This window comes from Desmodus rotundus, chromosome 10, assembly GCF_022682495.2.
Source record: "Desmodus rotundus isolate HL8 chromosome 10, HLdesRot8A.1, whole genome shotgun sequence".
In the NCBI taxonomy this organism is placed as follows: domain Eukaryota; kingdom Metazoa; phylum Chordata; class Mammalia; order Chiroptera; family Phyllostomidae; genus Desmodus; species Desmodus rotundus.
The window spans coordinates 71,947,796-71,970,283 of NC_071396.1; the positions used below are offsets into that span (position 1 = coordinate 71,947,796).

Genomic DNA, 22,488 nt, shown 5'->3' on the forward strand with positions numbered 1-22,488 from the left:
CTTTTGACCTGGCAATTCCACTGCTGATATTATACCCTAAGAATCCTGAAACACCAATCCAAAAGAACCTATGCACCTCAATGTTCATAGCAGCACAATTTACAACATCCAAGTGCTGGAAGCAGCCTAGCTGCCCATCAGTAAATGGGTGGATCAAAAAACTGTGGTACATTTACACAATGGCATACTATGCAGCAGAAAAAAATAAGGAGCTCCCACCCTTTGTGACAGCATGGATGGAACTGGACAGCATTATGCTAAGTGAAGTAAGCCAGGCGATGAAAGACAAATACCATATGATCTCACCTATAAGTGGAACCTAATCAACAAAACAAACAAGCAAGCAAAATATAACCAGAGACATTGAAATTAAGAACAAAATGACAGTAACCAGAGGGGTGTGGGGAGGGAAATAATAGGGGAAAGACAGGAAGGAGTTGTCGAAGAACATGTATAAAGGACCCATGGACACAGACAAAGGGGGGGTAGGATTGAGTGTGGGAGGTGGGGATGGCTGGGGCAGGGGAAAGTGGTGGTGGTAAAATGGAGTCAACTGTATTGGAACATTAGTAAAAAAAAAAAAAAGATAAAAAAACTTAAAAAAGAATAGTATTACTTTGTCCTTTTGTTATTGTTACTATTATTATTTGTTGTTACTTCAACAACAAAATGTATCTATTTTGATCCACTGACAAGCTGAAACAAATAAGCCATGTTATATTCTTTCTATCAAGTAAAAAAGTTACTTACCTCCTTTATTTCTGGCCAGTCTACAAAGAGAAGTTTAGCTGGTGGCCCAGAAATTAGCTGCACTCGAATAAAGTCAGAAAACTCACGCCAAGTAAAACAAAGATCCTTATTTCCAGGAGGACCTGGCATAAATTTGATGCCTCTTACACTTATACTCTGTGTATTTTCCTAGTGAGGAAAACAAGAACATTGAGGAAAAAAAAAGGGACATGTGTTTCTGGGTAAAACAACAGCAAATAACTTGCACATATGTCAATATTAGCATACCATGAATTCTATCTCCTTCAGTAGAGAAACTCAATTTATTTGTAAGGAAGAAATCTAAAAAAATCTGGCTATGTCCTTTTACCTTACTGTTTCGAATTTCCCTTGTATTTGCACTTAACTGTCTCCTTTAAAAAAAAAAAAATTTATTGACTATCCTATTACAGTTGTCTTATTTCCCCTCCATTTATTCCCCTCCACCCTGCACACCCCCTCCCACCCGCATTCTCCCCGTTAGTTCATGTACATGGGTCGTACATATAAGTTCTTGTTAACTGTTTCCTTTCTGTCCCCACACAGCCAAGCAGGTGCTTGCCCAATACCCTTTGTACTTGCTCTTGCCCTCTGCTTGTAACATTCTTTACCAGATATCTACTGTATTTTTTGGACGGGAAGGGAGGGACAAAAAGAAAGAGAGAAATTTCAATGTGTGGTTGCCTGTCATGTGCCCCCTACTAGGGACCTGGTCTGCAACCCAAGCATGTGCCCTGACTGGGAATTGAACCAGCAACCCTTCGGTTTGCAGGCCAGCACTCAATCCACTGAGCCACACCAGCCAGGGTGGGGAGAGGGTGTTTTTTAAGATGAGAGATATAGCATGTTTATATGCTGATGGGTATCTAATACAACTAAAAATGTAGGAAATCAGATTACAATTTAGGAGCAGTTAGTGGAAGAACATGGAAGTTTGTATGTAAAGTGGTAGGAAGCAGACAGTTCATTCATAAAAGCAGGAGGAGCACAGTTATCTTATTTCATTTACACACATGGAAAAGCTTGATAATTGAAGAACCTGAAAGTCAAAGAGCAAACCTTGTCTTTGTACAGTGAACAAAACATCATTAAACGTTCTTCAGCAATGCTAAGATTTAGTAAAAGTGGTGTTCTGAAAACTTAAAAATAATAGCACAACAGATTAGTGGAAATAGAACTAATTAGGAAGGCAACAAGGAAGCTATTCTTATGATTATTCTGTCAGGTAAAACTATAATGGAGGCTCTAAAAGGAAGAGGAATTTTATTTTTATTTTTTTAATAGAAAGCTAGTTTATTTTTTTTAAGATGCTTATTTATTTACTTTTAGACAGAGAAGAAGACGGGGACAAAGAGGAGGGAAATATCCATGTGCGGTTGCCTCTCACATGACCCCTACTGGGGACCTGGCCCGCAACCCAGACATGTGCCCTGACTGGGAATGAACTGATGACTCTGCTTCGCAGACTTGAAGAAGAGTTTTAAAAAGGATTAAATGGTCTAAATGATTTCAGCTTTATTTTGGCCTAAGAATTCCTCCTCTTTCACCTACTCTGGCCTGGCAGATTTCTTGAAGGTCGAATTCCCAACATCTCCTTTGCCCAAAAGCTGTCTTTGATCTCTCCAAATAGAATACATTATATCTGCTTGTTTTAAACTAAAATAATTGTACCAAAATTCTTATTTTTCAAACTAATCTCAATTAACTACACAGTTATAAACTTTCACAATTACTTTAGTGCACGCAGTGAGCACTAAGAAATTTTATTTAAGTAACTGCCCTTATATGTGTATCAAAGCATTTATGAATGAAATGATGTATGGAATTTGCTTAAAGATAATATGATATGGCGAGGGGACAGTGGGGAGAGGGGTTTACAGGAACACATGACAAAATCAAGGGGGAGGGTGGAGGTGGGGGAGGGAGGTGGGTTCGGAAGGGGTGGGGTGGAGGGATGGGGAGAAAATGCAGATAACTGTAATTGAATAACAATAAAAGTTAAATTAAAAAAAGATAATGATATAGAGGGAAGTAATGACGATTGAAGCTGAGTGATGGGAACATGGGGATTACACTATCCTATTTTTTGCATATGTTCAAAATTTTTAATCGTAACAAGTTTCTGTAATGCTTTCTTATGATTTTTCATTAGAAAGACTAAAATAAAACTTTAGTTATTTCAGCTTTCCCCAAATTTTGTTACATATATAAACAAATGGTATAAGCTAACTGTTATGAAAAGCAGCCATACCTGAAAGGTAGTTTTCAACTGTGAGTTATCAAGTCCATTACCAGCAATTCCCAAGGAAGATAAAGAACTTGGTGAAAATGCTTGAATCTGATTTCCATACTGATCTGTAACTATTATAACTAAAAAGAATGTTTAATTTTAAACTGTTATCTTTTAATAAAAGATACAAATTATCTATAAACACATTTTTATACTTCAGTAAAATTATGCTTAGAAACTCAAACTGTTCTTTCGTATTTTTGAAAAATTCATTACATTGACTTCTCTTATAACTAGTACAAAAATATCAAGAATATACACCAGTACATTTGTATTTATATATTTAAAATAATGCTGACGTTAACCAGATTTTTACCAAAAAACAATTCTAGATCAGTGATTTTCAACAAATGTGCCGCAACACACTGGTATGCCACGAGAATTTTTAAAACATGTCAATACCTGACTATTTAGTCAGGGCCCCTGACCTCTTTTCTCTTGGAATGTCAAATAAAAACAATGACAACAGCCAACACAACAGTAGCCATCCAGTGTGAATGCCCTGTCTTGAACCATAAATATACAGGGTCATATCAGAGTTGCATCTTACTGGTCACATCACACAATAAGGTTGCATCTAATTGTTCAATTCTTGGTACCAGAAATCCTTATATACAAGTACAGGCATCTGTTTTTTTGTTTTTTTTTTAAAGTGAGTTTGGAGCAAATGTGGTGGGTAATGACCATTAGTATTTTTTTGTAAATCAGTAAAAAGTATTCCTGTTTTTATGTCAGATTGGCAAAATGTGTATTTTTTTGGTGTGCCGCAAAATTTTAGTAATTAGTTTGTGTGTCATAATATAGGTTGAAAACCACTGTTCTAGATATATGAAAAATATAGGAGACATTTGCACCACTGGCAGATTTACTTTACACTTTTAATATTAGCTATTATTACTTCTAGCAAAAACCAACATTTTCCCAACAAACTATTTTTGCCAAACTGATTTCACAGTTACATCAGCAAAAACAGTGAAAATACTTCAATCTTTTGACAATGGATTTTAAACCAGTAATGGTATATAAACTCAAAGCATTCCTTTCAAATTATATATGTCAAAACATGAACATAACTACACATCATATAAGTATTTTAAAGAAAAAAAGCAAGACATACTAACCTATTTCCCCTTGAAGCTCTTGGCCCATCTGTACTGTTTTTCCTCCTCTTAACTCACACTTTAGATGTTTAGGTTCATCAGGTAGGGGTCTGAAATTGGTCCCCAAATTTAAAAGGTTACAGTCACACCATTAGTTGTAGAAAAAAATTAAAGTACTTTTGATATGCTAAAGATATATATCAGTTTCTAAAACTTAAATACAACTACGCCTTTATAGAACATCACTATTAACCCAAGAGTAAAGAGAGAAAATAAGCTTGCAAAGATAGTAGAGAATACTATCAGAAAAAAAAATTATGTGTTAAATCATAGTATCTATGCTGGATTAAAAAGAAATTGAACGAGAGCACTGAAAGAAAAGATTGTAAGAATAACTCACCAAGAGATCTGGCTATGGTGGGAAAGTAGTATATCTAAAAATTTTATCTCAAATATGGAGCTATTTAAAATGTTGGAAATAGTATGAAAATGGGCAGAGGAATTAAAAGTGAAGAGGGTACTAGAAAAAAGGTGGCCAAGGAATTGACAGGCCAGGCTAAGGATAAGTTTTTTAGTATATTTACCTGCCTTCCCCTTTTCTATCAGTTCTATATATTGGGTCTGGCTGGACTTAGCTTTGAAAATCATTACTAACCAATGAAAGAAGTTTTCCTTGTGAACAATACATTGACTGATTACATTGTATATTTTGTATGTTTCATGTCTGTCATTTTGCAGGTGTTTTCACAGTTGCATGCACTAGGACTTTCCTTTAATGAAAGTTCCAGTTCTTACAGATACTAGAGGCCAAATTAAACAAAGGGTTATAGTGATATTAAGAACTAATCTTATCTGCAATGAAACTTTATTGCAAAGACAATCATATTTCACAGCAATTGTGATACTTTCCATATATAAAAACAATTTCTACATACGTGCATTTGAGAAAAGTATGTTTGTTGTCACATGCTGAATTCTGAAATACTTCCACATATAATATGCACACAAACCTTACTGTAAATGCACTTTCCAAAGACACATGATCATCTTGAAATGAAACCTGGCAATAGCGCATATCTTTTACAGATGTTGGTACTTGTACATCAGGAAGCAGTCCTTGTAGCAAGTGTTCTTTGTTAATCTCAGGAGTCCAATTAACCTATGAGGAAAATTATACTTAAGAATACAACGCTTAGTCCAATACCCTTCTACTAACACTTACCTTCCTGAATGAAGTCTTAAAGTTAAATTATAACCCATTCTCCTTCCCTATGAGGAAAAAGAAAAGTCCCTTCATGACCAGAATGATGGTAGGTCACATATTAATATGATAAAAATGTATCTTCTTTGTCTTTGCTGTTAATGTTGCCATATCTTTCAATGCAATAAAATAAAAATTCTTAAGTCACTCCTTCAGAGTTTTGCAACAAGATTATCACTGTGGTGATTACAGTTTAAAATAATATATACAAAGGTAGATCAAATCACATGATTGAATCTGAGAGGTAATTTCAAATTTTTTAAAAGAATCTTGTTAATACAGGCTTTGAATGAGATTTTGGGTGGACCTTTTATTGACCAAGATGAGAAAACAGAAATTATGTCAACTGAAGTAATTACCACTACCTACAATACATTTTGGCCTTAATCCATTTTTAAGTTCATTTCAACCATTTCTTTTTTTTAAGCTCCATTTTTAGTGCATAGTTTTCAATTACCATTTATCCACATTACACCCTCTTTCTCCTCCACTGACACCCACCTCCATCAATCACTACCTTGTTGTCCATGTCCATGAGTCCTTTCTCTTTTTTGCTTGATCCCTCCACCCTGCAAACTCCCCACCTCAGAGCTGTCAGCCTGCTTTCTATCTATGAGTTGGTCTCTATTTTGTGTGTTAGTTCAGTTTGTTCCTTAGATTCCATATATGAGTAAAATCATATGGTATTTGTTTTTCTCTGATTGGCTTATTTCACTTAGTAGTAATATTCTGCAGGTGAATCGGTGATGTTGCAAAGGGTAAAATTTTCTTTTCTTTTCTTTTTTTAAGGCCACACAGTATTCCATGGTGTAAATGCACCTCAGTTGTTCTGTCTATTCATATAATTATGGACACGTGGGCTGTTTCCAAATCTTGGCCATTCTAAATAATGCTGCAATAAACATAGGGGTACTTATATTTTTGAAAATTAGTGTTTCGCTTTTTTTTTTCCTGGATATATTCTCAGACGTGGAATCACTGGGTTATAAGGGAGTTCCATTTATCTTTTGAGGTAACTCTATACTTCTTTCCACAGTGGCTGCACCAATCTGCATTCCCACCAACAGTGCAAAAGTGTTCCCCTTTCTCCACAGCCTCTCCAGCACTATTTGTTGATTTATTGATGACAAGCATTCTGACAGGTGTGAGGTGACATCTCATTATGGCTTTAATTTGCATTTCTGACTAGTGATGTTGACCTTCTCATATGTCTATTGGCCATCTGTGTGTCATTTGGAGAAGTGTCTATTCAGGTCCTTTGCCCATTTACTAATTGGATTATTTGGGTTTCTTGGTGTTGTTTTATAACTTTTGTATATTAACCCCTTGTTAAGTGTATCATTGTTGAATATGTTCTCCCATTCAGTGGGTTGTCTTTTTATTTTCTTGATGGCTTCCTTTGCTGTGTAAAAACTTTTTAGTTTGATGTCCCATTTATTTTTTTTCTTTTATTTACCTTGCCTGAGGAGATATATCAGAAAAAGTAATGCTATGAGTAATGTCCGAGATTTTACTTCCCATGTTTTATTCTAGGATTTTTATGGTTTCAAGTCTAACAATTAAGTCTTTAATCTATTTTGAATTTATTCTTGTGTGTGGCATAAGAAGGTGGTCTAGTTTCATTTTTCTGCATCTGTCCAATTTTCCCAAAACAGTTCATTGAATAGACTCTCTTTAGCCCACTGTGTTTACTTCCTCGTTGAATATTGATTATAAAGGCATGAGTTTATTTCTGGGTTATTTTGTTCCATTGATCTAGGTAAGATGGAACAGTTTTTATGTAAATACCTCGCTCTTTTTGTTACTATGACCTTATATTTTGGGTTGATATTAGGTAATGTGATTCCTCCACCTTTGTTCTTTCTCATGATCACTGTGGGTCTTCTTGGTTCCATAGAAATGTTTGAAATATTTGTTCCTGTTCTGTGGAATACGTCATGGTATCTTGATATAAAATGCACTGAACCTAGAGATTGCATTGGGGAGCACGGACACCTGAGTGATGTTAATTCTTCCTGTCCATAAACACAGTATGTGCTTCCACTTATTTATATCTTCTTAAATTTCTTATAATTTCCTGAGTATAGGTCTTTTAGATCCTTGGTTAGATTTTTTTCCTAGGTATTTTATTCTTTTTGAGGCAATTGTGAATGGGACTGTTTTCTTAATTTGCCTTTGATAGTCCATTATAGGCATATAAAAATGCAACTGATTTCTGCATACTAATTTTGTATCCTGCTACTTTACTTATTTATCAGTACTAGTAGTTTCGTGGTGGAATCTTTAGGGTTCTCTATGTACAGTATCATGTACTCTGCAAATAATGATAGTTTTACTTCTTCCTTTCCCATTTGGATGCCATTTCTTCTTCTTGACTGATTGTTGTGGCTAGGATTTCCAGTACTATGGTGAATAAGAGGTAAAAGCGGACATCTCTGTCTTGTTCCTGATCTTAAGGGCAACACTTGTAGTTTTTGCCCATTGAGTATGATGCTGGTAGTGGGTTTATCATATATGGCCTTTATTATGTTTAGCTATGTTCCCACTTTGCTGAAAGTTTTTTATGAGTGCTGGATTTTATCAAATGCCTTTTCTGCATCTACTGATGTGATCTTCATGTGGTTTTTATCCTTCATTTTATTTGTTATCATATTTATTGATTTGTGAATGTTATAGCATCCTTGCATTTCCGGAATTAAATCCCAATTGATCAATGTGTATGCTATCTTTTGATATATTGCTGTATTTGGTTTGCTAATATTTTGTTGACAATTGTAGCATCTACATTCATCAGGGATATTGGCCTATAATTTTCTTTCTTCATAGTCTCTATATCTGGTTTTGGAATTAGGTTAATGTTGGACTTATAACATGAGCTTGAAAGTCTTCCATCCTCTTGAATTTCTTGGAATAGTTTCAGAAAGAGAAGTATTACTTCTTCTCTGAATGTTGGTAAAATTCATCTGTGAAGCCACCTGGTCCAGAGCTTTTGTTTGTTGGGAGTTTTTTTGATTACTGATTCAATTTCTCTAGGTGTAATCTGTCTATTCAGATTCTCTGATTCTTCCTGATTCAGTTCTGGAAGATTGTATGTGTCTAGGATTTAACCTAGGATTATGTCCAGGTTTCTAATTACTTGGCATATAGTTGTATCTAATATTTTCTTACAATTCTTTATATTTCTTTGGTGTCAGTGGTTATTTCTCCTCTTTCATTTCTGATTGTATGTATTTGGGTTCTATCAATTTTTTCTTGATGAGTCTGGTCCAAGTTTGTCAATCTGGTTTATCTTTTCAAAGAACCAACTCCTGGATTCATTAATCTTTCGTATTGTTTTTTAGACTCTCATTTATATCCATTCTATTATTCCCTTTCTTCTACTCACACTGGGCTTTGTTTGTTGTTCTTTTTCAAGTTCCTTTAGGTGTAAAGTTAGAGTGTTTATTTGAACTTTATCTTGTTTCTTGAGATACACCTGTAATGCTATGGCTTTTCCTCTTAAGGTTGCTTTCACTGTGTCCGACAGATTTTGGGTTATGTTCTCATTTTTATTTGTTTCAAGGTGTCTTTTGATTTCTTCCTTGATGTCACTGTTAACCCACTCATTGTTTAATAACATGTTATTTAGCTTCCCTATCTTTGTGTATTTTTCAGTTTTCATCTTGTGACTGATACCTAGTGTCATATTAATGTCAAAGAAGATGCTTGATACGATTTCAATCTTCTTAAACTTACTGAGACTTGTTTTGTGTCCTAATGTGTGGTCTATCCTAGAAAATGTTCCATGTGCACTTGAAAGGACTATATTCTGTTGTTGTGTGGTGAAATACTCTGAAGATATAAATTAAATCCATTTAATGAAGAGTGTAATTTAAGGCCTTTGTCTCCTTAATTTTCTGTCTGGAAGATCTATCCATTGAAGTCAATGTGGCGTTAAAATCCTCTCCTATGACTGTATTCGACTACCTCTCCCTTTACGTCCATCAACATTTGTTTTACATATTTAGGTGCTCCTATGCTGGGTGAGTAAATGTTTACTAGGGTTATATACTCTCATTGGATTGTTCCCTTTATCATTATGTAGTGTCTTTATTTGTTTCTTACTCTAGCCTTAATATTAAAGTCTATTTTGTCAGATACAAGTATTGCTACCCCAGCTTTTTCCTCTTTCCATTTGCATGAGATATCTTTCTCCAGCCCTTCACTTACGAGTCTGTATGTATCTTTTGTTCTGAGGTAGGTACCTTGGAGACTGTATATGTATACATACGGGTCTTGTTTTCATATCCATTCAGTTACTGTATGTCTTTTGATTGCAGCATTTAAGCCTTTATACTTAAAGTGATTAATGATAGATATATATTTATTGCCATTTTATTTAACTATTTTTCTCTGTTATTTCTTTTTCCTTCTTCTTCTTCTTCTTAATGAAATCTCTTTAATATATATTGCAATACTGGTTTAGTGGGAACAAATTCCTTTAGCTTTTTCTTGTCTGGGAAGCTCTTTATTTCTCCTTCAATTTTTAAAAAAGACTATTTATTTTTAGAAAGAGGGGAAGGAGGGGAGAAAGAGAGGGAGAGAAACATCAGTGTGTGGTTGCCTGTCACATGTCCTATACTGGGGACCTGACCTGCAACCCAGGCATGTGCCCTGACTGGGAATTGAACTGGCGACTCTTTGATTCACAGGCCTGGATTCAAACCACTGAGCTACACCAGCCAGGGCTATTTCTCCTTCAAATTTTAAATGATAGCCTCGCTGGGTTAAGTAGCCTTGGCTGCAGGCTCTTGCTTTTTATCACCTTGAATTTTTCACAATCCCTTCTGGTCTGAAATGTTTTTGTTGAAAAATCAAGTGACAGTCTTATGAGAGATCCCTTGTAGGTAACTACATTCATACCTCGGTACCTATCGGCCTCAGAACTTGTCAAACCCAGTATACGTCAAATTCTGATGAGAAAAAAATGTTCCAGCCCTTGGTGTTTGCTTGGGACTCATCACATTTGCTAGAACTTATATGAGCCACAATACCATCCTACAAGAGAAAATGCTTCATTATTATGTACCCGTTGGTTTCACCACCCATCATGACTTCCAAAATGAATTAACAACACTGTAACTGCTTTTCTCTTGCACTTTTAAGATTCTTTCCTTGTCTTTAAGCTCTGCCATGTGTTCTGGTGTGGGCCTCTTGGGGTCCATCTTGTTTGAGACTCAGCACTTGCTGGATATGTTTGTCTTTTTCTTTCACCAGGTTGGAAAGTTTTCAATAATTACCTCTTCAAATAGGTTCTCCATCCCTTGCTCACTCTCTTCTCCTTCTGGTATCCCTTGTGAATGATATTACACTTCATTTTGTCCCAAAGGTCTCTTAAACTCCCCTCTTGTAAAAAATTGTTTTTCTTTTTGTCTGCTTGGCTCTTTTTTTTTTTTTTTACCTTGTTTTCCAAATTACTGATTTGATCCTCTGCTTCATCTAACCTGTTTACTCCTTCCAGTGTATTATTTCAGATACTGCATCCTTTATTTCTCACTTGTCCTTTTTTTATGGTTTCTATGTCTTTTTTAATGTTGAGCATCCTTATAATCATTACTTGGAACTCTGTATCTAATAAATTGCTTGTTTCCATTTCACTTTGTTCTTCTTCTGGAGAATTCTCTTGTTCTTTCATTTGGGGCCTGTTTCTTTGTCTTCCCATTTTGGCTGCCTCTTTGTGTTTGTTCTTGTGTGTTAGGTAGATCTGCAAAGACTATAGTACAAACCTATGCCAGATGCTGCCTGTGACTGGCCCTGGGCAACCTGTCTGGAGCTATCAGTGACCCAGAGCTTGTGGTTCCCTCTTGTAGGTCCAGCTGTGTGCAGAAAGAACTGAGCTACAGACGTAGGCCAGCTTTTATCAGCAGAGGGCCTGGGGGCTAAAGTCCTAAAGCTCCCAGAAATCCACCTCCATCCGTAGGCTTTCTGTTGGTCTTATTCATGAAAGTGCTTCCAGCAATACTCCTCAGTAGCCAAACTTAAGCTCCACAAGGTAGGGCTCTTGCTTTTTCCCAGGCTGATGCCAAAAGGAGGGTAGTGGTCTGCCAGAAAAAGATGGCTTCTGCAGTATGAGGAATAACTGAACACAAGGATCCTGGTGGCTGACCCTTCAGCTGTCTTCAGAGCCACCAACCCTAGACTCTCCTCATGTGGCTCTGACTGCTCTGCCCTTCCTCTGCAGGAGCCCAGGGTAAATGGCTGCAAGTGATATTTTGTGTTGGCCCTTAAAGCGGCTCTTTGTGTCTCTAGCCATCTCTCCCTGGTAGACAGAAACCCCACTGATTTTCACAGCCTAATGCTATTTGGGTTCCCTTCTAGGTTCTGGTGCTCTAGGCTGGGAGTTTAGACCCCACACTTCTCAGGAGGAACCCCACCAGGCCACTAGAACTTCAGCTGCTGCCCACAGAAGCTTAGACAGCCCTCTCATGCCTCACCACATTTTACCAGTCTCGTTCTGGTGATGTAAGTCCTTGGTTATAAGGCTTCTCTGTAGCTAGTGCTCAGCTGGTTATTCAGGATGATTTTTTTAAATAATTTAGTTGTAATTTCAGTTTGGTCCTGTGAGGGGGTTAATGTAGTGTCCACTTATTCCTCCACCATCTTGGATCTCCCCTTAACCCATTCTTAAAAGCTTTTCGGTCTAGTTTAATTTTGCATTTTTTGTATTCCATATTTTAATTTGTTACTGGATCTGTATTTTAAAATTGATTATCCCAATCTTTCCTACTTTTAAACTTCCAATCCTTTCTATTTCTGATTTTTAGTTCAACTTCCTCTCTGCTTTTAGCCTTTGACCGCTGTGATTCTTAAATCATTGATTTTCTAGTATTTTCATCCCAGTTTATACCATTCTAATGTTCTTAGTCACCTTTTTATTTTTCTAAACCATCTTTCACTCTCATTTGTTCTTTATTGTACTTTTTTTTAAACAATAGAAAAAAGCTAGAGTTACTTAAAAATGGTGCTATCCCTTTAATAAATTCTTAGTTCAGTTTTGGGTTTACTTTCCTAAATATTAGAGAATTCTCTAAAATCCACAAAAACCTCTTTAAAGACTATATATTTAATTTAATAAAATAGTATTTAATATTTTTTAATTAACAACAAAGAGGTGAATGTTTTAAAATCTTGTAACTCAAGAAACACATAACTACTAGATTTGAGGCAAAATGTGTTAAATGCAGGCCACAAGCTCAGAGAATGGCAAAAAGAAAGTTATATACAGGAAGTGGCTCTTCAGTCAATGTTTCCTCTTAACCTCAATAGGAAAGGGAGGAAGGGTCATCTGTAATAGTATAAACAATAGAGTAAAGAAGAAAAGAAAAAGAAAAAAGAAGAAGAAATAGATGTGGAACCATAGGAGCCAGGTTCCGGGCAACATTTTTAAACTACTCAATTTCAAATCTGCTAATATACAACAGATAAAAATGACTTGTGCCCCCCTTTCACGATTATTTCTCTCCCAAACCTCCCTTCCCTCATTAGTGAAGGAAAACATAAACTGACTGTAACAAGCAAGGGTTATTCCGAATAAGATTTTTAAAATAAGATCAGTTTTATCCCCGGTTAAACAATTCTTTTAAAATATCAGATCCTACATTTGGAAACTCAAGATGACTACAGGATATGACGGTACAAAAAAGTAAGTTGTACACCCTGTCTCAGAAATAAGAAGTGTCCAAATATTTAGTTAATTGTAATCCATAAATAAGGGTCCACAGATGTTGGCTTTCCAGAGATGGGAGGGATGTTTATCTCTGCCTTAAAGAAACCTGGAGTTTTAGAAAATTAATTTCTCACACAAAATATGAGGAGTTTTTCATTATGAATGTCAAGGAAGAAAGTATAGTTTGTTCTGCTATAATAATTGGTTTGAAAATGCAAGTTTGTTTTAATGAAATTAAAATAATAGGGAAAAATTTGAGTATAGAACAAATCTTATTTTACAATAGTTGAACACAGAAAACTGTACCCAGTTGAATGAAGTTATGTAGGAACATACAAAATAATACACCTCAAACATGTCACATCTAGCTATTTATGTGTACTGAGCCACATATCCACATCTAGTGGCATTTCCACCACCTCATGGTAGTTTACAAGTTGCAATACATCCTCCACCCACTTCCAAAAGTAAGCTGAGATATTTTTATGGTGTTCATGGACTTCTTAATCAATTAAAATGTTACTGCTACTGGTTTTGGTACTGTTTATTAATTTCCTATCTTTATTTTTAAATGGGTGACCGATGAGGTTTGAGTATTGAAATTTCCATTTTCCCCATAAGCCCTGTGATTTTTACTGCACCATTTTACATAGTACAATCATTTTTAGGAATTTATGTGTTTCATTATAGCCGAATTGACTGCACTTTTAAAGAAGCAAGCATAAATTGTCCATTATTCTTTCAATCAAGAATGTTAGAGCAATGTACTTTATGTGAAAACAATCTAATTATTTTGATTTGGTTGTCTGTTAAGTGAGAAGTTTCAACATATAGAGTTACCCTATCTAGGTACAAATCATGCATTCAAATGACAGCAGATTGGCGAGAACCACCTAAAGCTACCGAGAACCAACCAAACTGTTTTCTAAGGATCATGTTTTTAGCAAGTGGTATACCAATTTACAATGGCCAAACCAGGACCCTATAATTAACAATACTGTTTCATTTTTTACCTTTATAACACCTTTCATTTGCTGCCGTCAGAATAGCTATAAATAGAATGCTTTGGTAAGATGGTGACCTTGACTGTGGATACAGAAATACAGGCAGTCAAGTAGTGACAACTAAACAATATGCCAAAGACTGGAATTTGGTTTAAGTGTCAAAATCATTTGTCATACATGAATCATTCAAGTTTCAATCTAGTACTAATAAAAAAATTATTATTTAGCCTGGAATTTTAAATAACAGTATTATTTCTCTGTGATACAATTCTTCTTATAGGCTCCCTATGAAACTTCTCGTTCAGAGTTTTCTAAGCATAAAATAAACAAAATCCTTAAAAATAACTAATTTGTTTGAGATACTTACTTTAATTTTCTCTGCTAAAGCTGAAGTTACATGGATTTCTCTTTCTCCTTCATCATACATTTGAAAAATAAGATTATGCATAACATCGCCTGCTATCCAGTTAACCTCATCCTGATGTTTAATCTGGATTGCCTTTTGTCCTTCCACACTGAATATCTGTAATCTTGCAACATGGCTACTGGGAAGCAACTTAATAGTTTTCTCCACAGGTGTCACATCTTTACAACTCTAGGAAGAGAGAGAAACCAATATATACTGAGTGACATCTATACTTTTTGAAAACATAGTTTTTGGTTTTAATGGTGAATGTTTTATTATACTGCTTAAAAATTTATTCCAATATTATGAAAGATCATCTTATATACTGTAAATATTCATAGGTTTTGTAATTAATCGTGTATTGTACTATGAATAATTCCATATTTTATACCATAAAGTTATAAAGATAGTGACCACTTTAAGATCAAAAAATTAGCATGTTTGGACTTAAAAGGAATCCCTTCCTTTTATTTGTACATGTATTTAAAAGTTCCCCAAACTTGTAAATTTTAATCACATGACACAAATGTGGTGCCTTAACATTCATTAATGAGAATGAAGGTGTAAAAAACCTAAAACTTTCCATAAAATCAGGGTCAAATAATTGCCATAAAGTACATTATTTAATAATATTAAGGTTACACTAATGCTTTTTCAATTCATTATACATTGAGGTTAAGTGGACAAGTTTGCTTATAGCTAGATAAAGACTCCAAATGTCTTGAAGACTGAGTTGGCATATTTATAATTTATTATGGGCACATCTGTGTTCCACAGATCAGTACAGCTGAGCTGGGTTAAGCTGTATAAATTGATTTTAGGCACACAAAATTAAGTATTACATCATTATTTCATAATCTATGAATAGGGTGTCCCACAAAATAAACAAAATTCAAAATAAGCCTAACCCCTACACTCTTCCTTAGCTCATGCCTCTTTCCTCATTGGTTACAATCATTTGTATCAAACTCCATCCACATGAATGACATATTCAAAATTCCTACTTCAATGAATATCAGATAAATAACCCACCCTCCACCATATACATATACTATTTGCCTGACTCAAACTCAAGAGTCAATACCCTTAGATACCATTTTCTAACTGCATATTAAATGATATACTTTGGTATTTGTCTTAACTGTCCTGGATTCTCAGGTCTTCTCTCTGTTGCTGCCCTGTATTATTTACATAATACCTAATAATTTGTTACTCGTGTTTCCAAGCCCTGATTCCTCCCTAAATCCCAATCTTTTCATCCTGATCTTTTGCACAATAGTATGCTCAAAATATTTTGGCAGTGTTATTGAAAGTGGAAAATGCATAACAAATTATCTACAGATTATCAAAAACAACCAGTTTGAAAAAAATAATTAGAATAAAGTCATCTCATTCTAATTATAAAAAATAAAAGCTGTCTTTTACCCTTTTGAGGCTCAAGATGTTATTTGATGTATAATTAGTAGGAAAACATCAGTCAACTGGAATTAGGTTATTCACCATCTACTATCTATGTCAAAGAAATCACATTTAACATTTAAGTATTTTACTTAAGTACTTGTTATCCATTCAGAAACCTTAGGGGATCAATTGTTTATATCTGGCTGGCTTCACCTTCAGCCAGGATGTGTATCCAATAAAAATATCCTACTGGCATATTAACATATAAATCTATATGAGAATACTAAATAAAAACCATTGTTTATTTTTTAAATTATACATACAAATGAAATGCTTATAGTTCTTCAGTAGTAGTTTAAGTGGAAATATTTACCAAACTATCTAAGAAATATAAATTTATTTATATATAAATATATAGTTTATAAGTATAAACTATAAAAAATAAAACTGACCCATAAATGTCAAATTTTTACATAAAAAATCAATTTCAGGAATATGTAAATCAATGTTTCAGATATAAAATATTTCACCAATAAAATTACTAATATTTGATATAAAGTGTTAAATTATTCACTATACCACTTCATGCCACCTCTTTTTCCCTTTGGAGAAAAGAACAGCAAATACCTCAATTTTAAAAGTCAAACAACTTTAAAGAATTTATTATAAATCTCTTAAAGAATATTTGCATGAAGACTCAATATAATTCCAATGAATAACAATGACAACTTACAGGTATTTCAATTTTAGCTTTAAGCGTCTGGTCTTTTTTGATATTTTGAACTTGAATTGCAGATCCCGATAAAATACTGGTTCCAGAACTACTGCAATCCACAGTGTAGAGTGGAAGGTTAGGTGCACCCGAAAACTATTAGAAGCATAAAAAATAAAGTAAGACTTCATTAATGTAACTGATTATTATTAAATAATGGTTATTTAAATTTTCAAGTGCTTCACTACAGCTATTTCTGGCCATAAGTTAGAAAATTCTAAGTAGAATTCACTAATTGTCTAGCAAATTTCTGAATGAAAATAGTTAATTTTCTGTACTTTTAAGTAAAATTTATCTGTTTTGGAAGAAAATCTGACTTCCTCAACAACTGTTCTTTCTCTTCTACTTCATAAGCTATTTGGGTTTTCCTTTCCTTTTTGTGCTTTTAGTCATCTTTATTTATACATCCATCCCCAATCTTGAAGGATATTTCCATCATTCTATTCATAAATTAAAAACTTCATCTGAAATGAGGCGTGAGGAGAGGAATCTTTAGTTCATAATTTCTTTATGAAACTTGGCATAGCTGGCATCTTTATTGGCTTAGGGATCCTGAAAACTATTGGCAATGAGATATCCCACAAATTCCTCCATGGAATAATTGTTAAAGACCTAGATAATATAGAAGGCTTACTACAAAGCAGCTGAAAGATATAGTCATTTCCATTTACTACAGTGGGACTCAAAATAAAATATACATATTTTTTATCTTACAATAGCTTACCTTACAATGAACAATCAATTTTGGTTGTGCTGTTATGTTGTCTGATTCATCCAAAACTTCTACCTGAAATGGGAAAGCTGTTCCATTTTCTATAACTAAAATTTCAGAATCAGGTTTCACTTTCAATCGATGAGGGGGACCTACAAGGAAATTAAATAATGAAATACAGATTCAACTTTGTAAGACTGAAATATTGGAATAGCAAAAGAAACAATTTTTAATATTTCAGGTTTTAATACTTTATAAATAATTCTGAGAAAATAACTAAGGAATATTCATGGTTTATCATTTCTATTCCCCAAATACATAGATTCTATATATGATCGGGGTTGTCGCAATTATATAAAAATGTCTGATGTCTACACAGTTTTATGCAACAAGCTATGACACAGTGATAACTCATGCTAGAAATCACCTATTTATGTAAATTCTTTAGACGATCCAAGAAAAAAAGTATTCAAGAAGAAAAGTAAAAGTTTATTAAACTACTTTTTTATTTACTAACTTGAACTTTATACAATGACTGATTTCTCAGGGACATGTAACTAGATGTCTGTTTTGTATAATAATGTTCGAAGGATCAGTTCATGTAATGATATAATCAGATAATTTGTTAGATTGCCCACTACTTTGCTACCATAAGCAAATTAGAACGCAAGCTTCCTCTAAGATTAATAAAAGAGGGTTCACACTTCTGTAACAAGATGACTTGATGTGCTTTATAAACACTAATATTTAAAAATTCAACTTACGTTTAATGCTGGTAATGCAAGTTTACAAAGGAGACAGGTTCCTAGAAATACTTATTTTACTTTATAATATTATTAGTTAATATTTATTTTTTACTATATGCCAAGCAATATGTTAAGTTTTAACTAAGTACTATTCTCATATAACCCTCACAATGATCTTAATAAAGAAGTTAATACTGTTGTCCCCATTTTATAGATGAGTAAACTGAGACCCAGAAAGATTAAGTATCTTGTCAAATGGCTAGTAAGCAGCAGATTCAAGTTTAAGTTCTGGTTTGAAATTTGAAACCTGTTGATCACTAATCACTATACTGTGCTACTTCCTACTTTATTCCTTTCCCTCTCGAATTCCAAAAAAATGTCAGAACCATTCGGTTACTAAGAATTTCACTACTCCAATACACATTTCTTGTCAATCTCTAAAATAATAGCACTATAAGTGTTTATTAATATGTAGTGATTTTTTATTATACTTTTACTAATTGCCAATTTTTACACCTTTATCAATTCATGCGTGAGGGGAATTTGTGAAAGTAAATAGCTAATACGTTTCTTTTCACTTAAAACCAGTACAAAAGGTCCTATATAGATAAAGATATAATCATGGTATTGTTAATATCAGAGCTAAAACTTACATCCCAAGCACTGTTCTAGGCATTTTACAAGCTCATGCAATTCCCACTTTGAGCAGTATTGTGTTAATAATTCATGCATACTGGAACTGTGTCCTCCACTCAGTACTACAGAACTGTGCAAAGCAAGGGTTGCCTATGTTAATTCATTTAATCCTTACAACTCTGAAAGTAAATATTCTTATTTTACACATGAAGAAACTGACACATACAACAAATTTACCTAGCTCATTAATGTCAGCTTAGATTCAAATGCAAAAGGACTGAGTCTAGAATATACTCTTTGAAGCTCTAAAATAGACCGCCTCTCAAATTAGCCAGCATTTTCTACCCAGTGTAACTTTAATGTAACTTCATTTTCAAATTGATGTCATTATCAAATTAACATAAATACACAAACCTTCTGAAAATATGAAATAATTTTCTTCTTACAATATGAAATATGAAATCAGAAAAGGTAAAGGACAGATCTAGTCCTAATATAAGTCTAATAAGTATAGCCCTAAAAATAGTTCCCAAATACATGTTCAATATTCACTATTTTCTCCCAAGGTTATTTTTATAACTTCACTAATGTCTTCCTCATGTTTTCCTGTTTCTTAATTGATCATTTCTGTTAGTGCCATGTTATAGATTCATATGTATTTTCTAAACTTACACCATAATCAAACCCAAAGATACTTTACCTTTATATTCATATCATACATTATCATAAGAATTTTAGTTAAAAGGTTAAGTATTAGGTATATTTCTTAAAATATTACCTGGTAGTAATCTAATTTTCAAAATCTGTGAGTCTTCTTTTAAACCCGGAAGAATAACCTTCAGATTAAAATTCTGTAGAAAAAAAAATCAATCAGATCCAAGTATTATGTAAATACTTAAGTATTTTATCACCTCAATTTTGATTTATTTTGCTTTGTATTTTCATACCATTAAAGAAATCTACTTAGCAATTTTGTAATGACTGAAATTACATACATGTATGTAAGGGATGGAGATAAAAATATTGACATTGCTTCTTTACAGACAATAGTTTCCTCAGATTTATAAGGCATAACCATGAATGATGACCAAAAGCAGGATGGACATTATAAAAAATGGGGGAAAATAATCAAGCGAAAAAAAAAAATCTAAAAATCTCCAAATACAACATAGTATTCTGGATTAGATCCAGGAACAGGGGAAAAAAATACACTAGTGAAACTAACTGAAAAAATGTAAATATAGTCCATGGTGTTGTTAAGAGTAGTGTTTCAATGTTCATTTTTTAGTGTGGATAAATATAGGATGGTTATGTAAGACATTCATAAAGGAAGCTGGGTGAAAAGTATATGTAAACTCTGTGTACTATGTTTCTAATTTCTATAAACATAATATTATTCCAAAATAAAAAGTTTTTTATAATCTAGAAATGTTTTTGGTAAGTTTATCTCCTAATAATCAAACCTTCCAAGAATTCAAGATCTTAGTCCAAGGAAATCAGAATTCAAAAAGATGTACAAAACTTTATCTTTACTTTGATTTGATTATACCCTAAAGTACAGTAAACAGTACTTAAATTCACATGTTCTATTTTAAACATCATCTTGAGAGGAAAAAATTTAAATAATATATTGAAGGTGATGATACAGTGAAAAAAAGTAAGATTACTTAAGTTATTATCCATAGTGTTTCCTTTAGTCATATAAATCTTATTAGCTGCTTTACATAGCTAATTAAAAAATTACTTGATTGGAGTTTATGGCTTTACTTTCCCTAACCTTACCCCTCCCAAGACACTTTCCTTTATCCAAATACCTAACCCAATATGTTTACAGAAGTGAGCTAAAGTTTCTCATATATTTGTTTCTAAGAATACAAAAAGGATAGAAAGAGAAAAGTGGGTACTAGAAACATTGGGTGAACACTTTATAAAGTCTGTGATTGTCTAACCATTACACTGCATACCTGAAACCAATACAAAATAACATTAAAAGTAAACTGTAATTGAAAAATTTTTAAAAAAGAAATAATATAGTACTGGATAACTAGTGAAAAAATGGCTCTCAGTGTGAAAAGACTGAAATAAAGATAATACAGTTGAAAATATTTAATTAACAAACATGCTGATTTTTCTTAGTTATGTAAACGGTAAGTCAGGTGACACGATCCTGATTAATTCCTTAAAAATCCAACATCACAGTCATCTTGTTACAAAAATAGGTTATTCAATTTTAAATTTACAATTTCATTTTTACTACATAATAAACATGTACTGTATCATTTAGGTACAATGCTTACCTTTCCTTGACAAGAGTTTACAAGGCCCTTAGCTATAACACCTCGAATTACACAATTCGGTCCCTTGGTTAGTTCTTCATATTGTAAAGATAAACCACTGGAAAAAAAAAAATTAGTTTGTAACTTCCCCTCCATTACCTACAAATAAGCTGCAAAAGTGGTTTGTTTTCTCATATGCCATTAGCATGTTTAATTCATTTTTTAAAAATAAAATAGTATTTTTTAAAAGAGGAAGAAATAACTGAACAGAAAAGTGAATTCGTATGAATTTCTTTTCCATAGAAAAATGATCCAACAAGTATTAATAAGTGATACCAGTAAGCCAAACACTGCAACTAATATATATACTGTAAAATGTAAATCTTCATATATTGAAATAGTAAAGATACAAAGTAGGAAATAAGCAAATGCTAACCATGCATATAGTCCTAGAGGAAAAAAAATCCAAATAGGCCAGGTTTAAGCATTTCTTCAGACTTTGCCATAGATTCTTGCAAATCTTTCACTCAATGGGATTTTAGTGGATTTTTGACACCTATTAAACTGAATGGCAAATATAGATGGTGTCCAAAAAATGAAGTACAGCCTTGTAAAGATGTAATCTTATAAGAATATACACTGAGATCCCTAATTTACTGACATGGGCAATTTGATTTCTAAATCACCTTTGAATATGTGGAGATCCTTACAGTGTAAACCTTTTAGTCTGTCAAGAGGTAAGATGAGGAGAAAAGGAAAAGTATAGTGTGATGAAGAAAAAGCCTAATTTGAGGAAAAAGGTTGGACAACTATAACTGAACAAAAATTAAAAAATTAAAATTAAAAAAAGAAAAAGCCAAATTTTTCTGAAGAATGGAACTTAAATATTTGCAAGTATTTCTGAATGAATTGTGAAAATTAAACAACATGTTTTGGGAGGGGGGAAAATATAAAACAGTACACAAAATAAAATGGACTCCTGGGGGAAAATGGCACATTAAAGGCACACATCTACTTTCACTATCTCATAAAACCTCAGAAATATGACAACAAAGAGAGTTCTTTATTTTTTCTCTTTTTTAAAAAAGATCTTATTTATTTATTTTTAGAAAGGGAAAGGGAGGGAGAAAGAAAAGGACAGAAACATTAATGTGTGGTTACCTCTTGAGCACCCCCCTATTGGGGACCTGGCCCACAACCCAGGCATGTGCCCTGACTGGGAATCAAACCAGTGACCCTTGGTTCACAGGCCAACACTCAATCCACTGAGCCACAACGGTCAGGGCAGAGAGTTCTTTCATTTAATGTTAAAGATGATGAGGAAAGGAAGAAAAGGACAAACCTTTCTAAAACACAGGACTGAGAGTAGTAAGTGACCTAATAGTCTCAAAAAAAAACAAAAAAAACAAAA

At 33.6% G+C, this 22,488-nt stretch overlaps 1 protein-coding gene across 1 annotated transcript in view; it reads right to left on the reverse strand.

Annotated features, from left to right (window-relative positions):
* SMCHD1 (structural maintenance of chromosomes flexible hinge domain containing 1) overlaps positions 1 to 22,488 on the reverse strand; it is a 139,777-nt gene that overhangs the window by 58,105 nt on the left and 59,184 nt on the right. The window contains exons 21-29 of the mRNA XM_024580150.3: positions 21,099 to 21,195; positions 19,580 to 19,652; positions 17,432 to 17,571; positions 16,669 to 16,803; positions 14,496 to 14,723; positions 5,169 to 5,317; positions 4,180 to 4,268; positions 3,020 to 3,138; positions 751 to 918 (exon numbers count right to left, since the gene is read on the reverse strand). Coding sequence (XP_024435918.2) covers positions 751 to 918; positions 3,020 to 3,138; positions 4,180 to 4,268; positions 5,169 to 5,317; positions 14,496 to 14,723; positions 16,669 to 16,803; positions 17,432 to 17,571; positions 19,580 to 19,652; positions 21,099 to 21,195 — 1,198 coding nt within the window. The remainder of the gene's footprint in view (positions 1 to 750; positions 919 to 3,019; positions 3,139 to 4,179; positions 4,269 to 5,168; positions 5,318 to 14,495; positions 14,724 to 16,668; positions 16,804 to 17,431; positions 17,572 to 19,579; positions 19,653 to 21,098; positions 21,196 to 22,488) is intronic.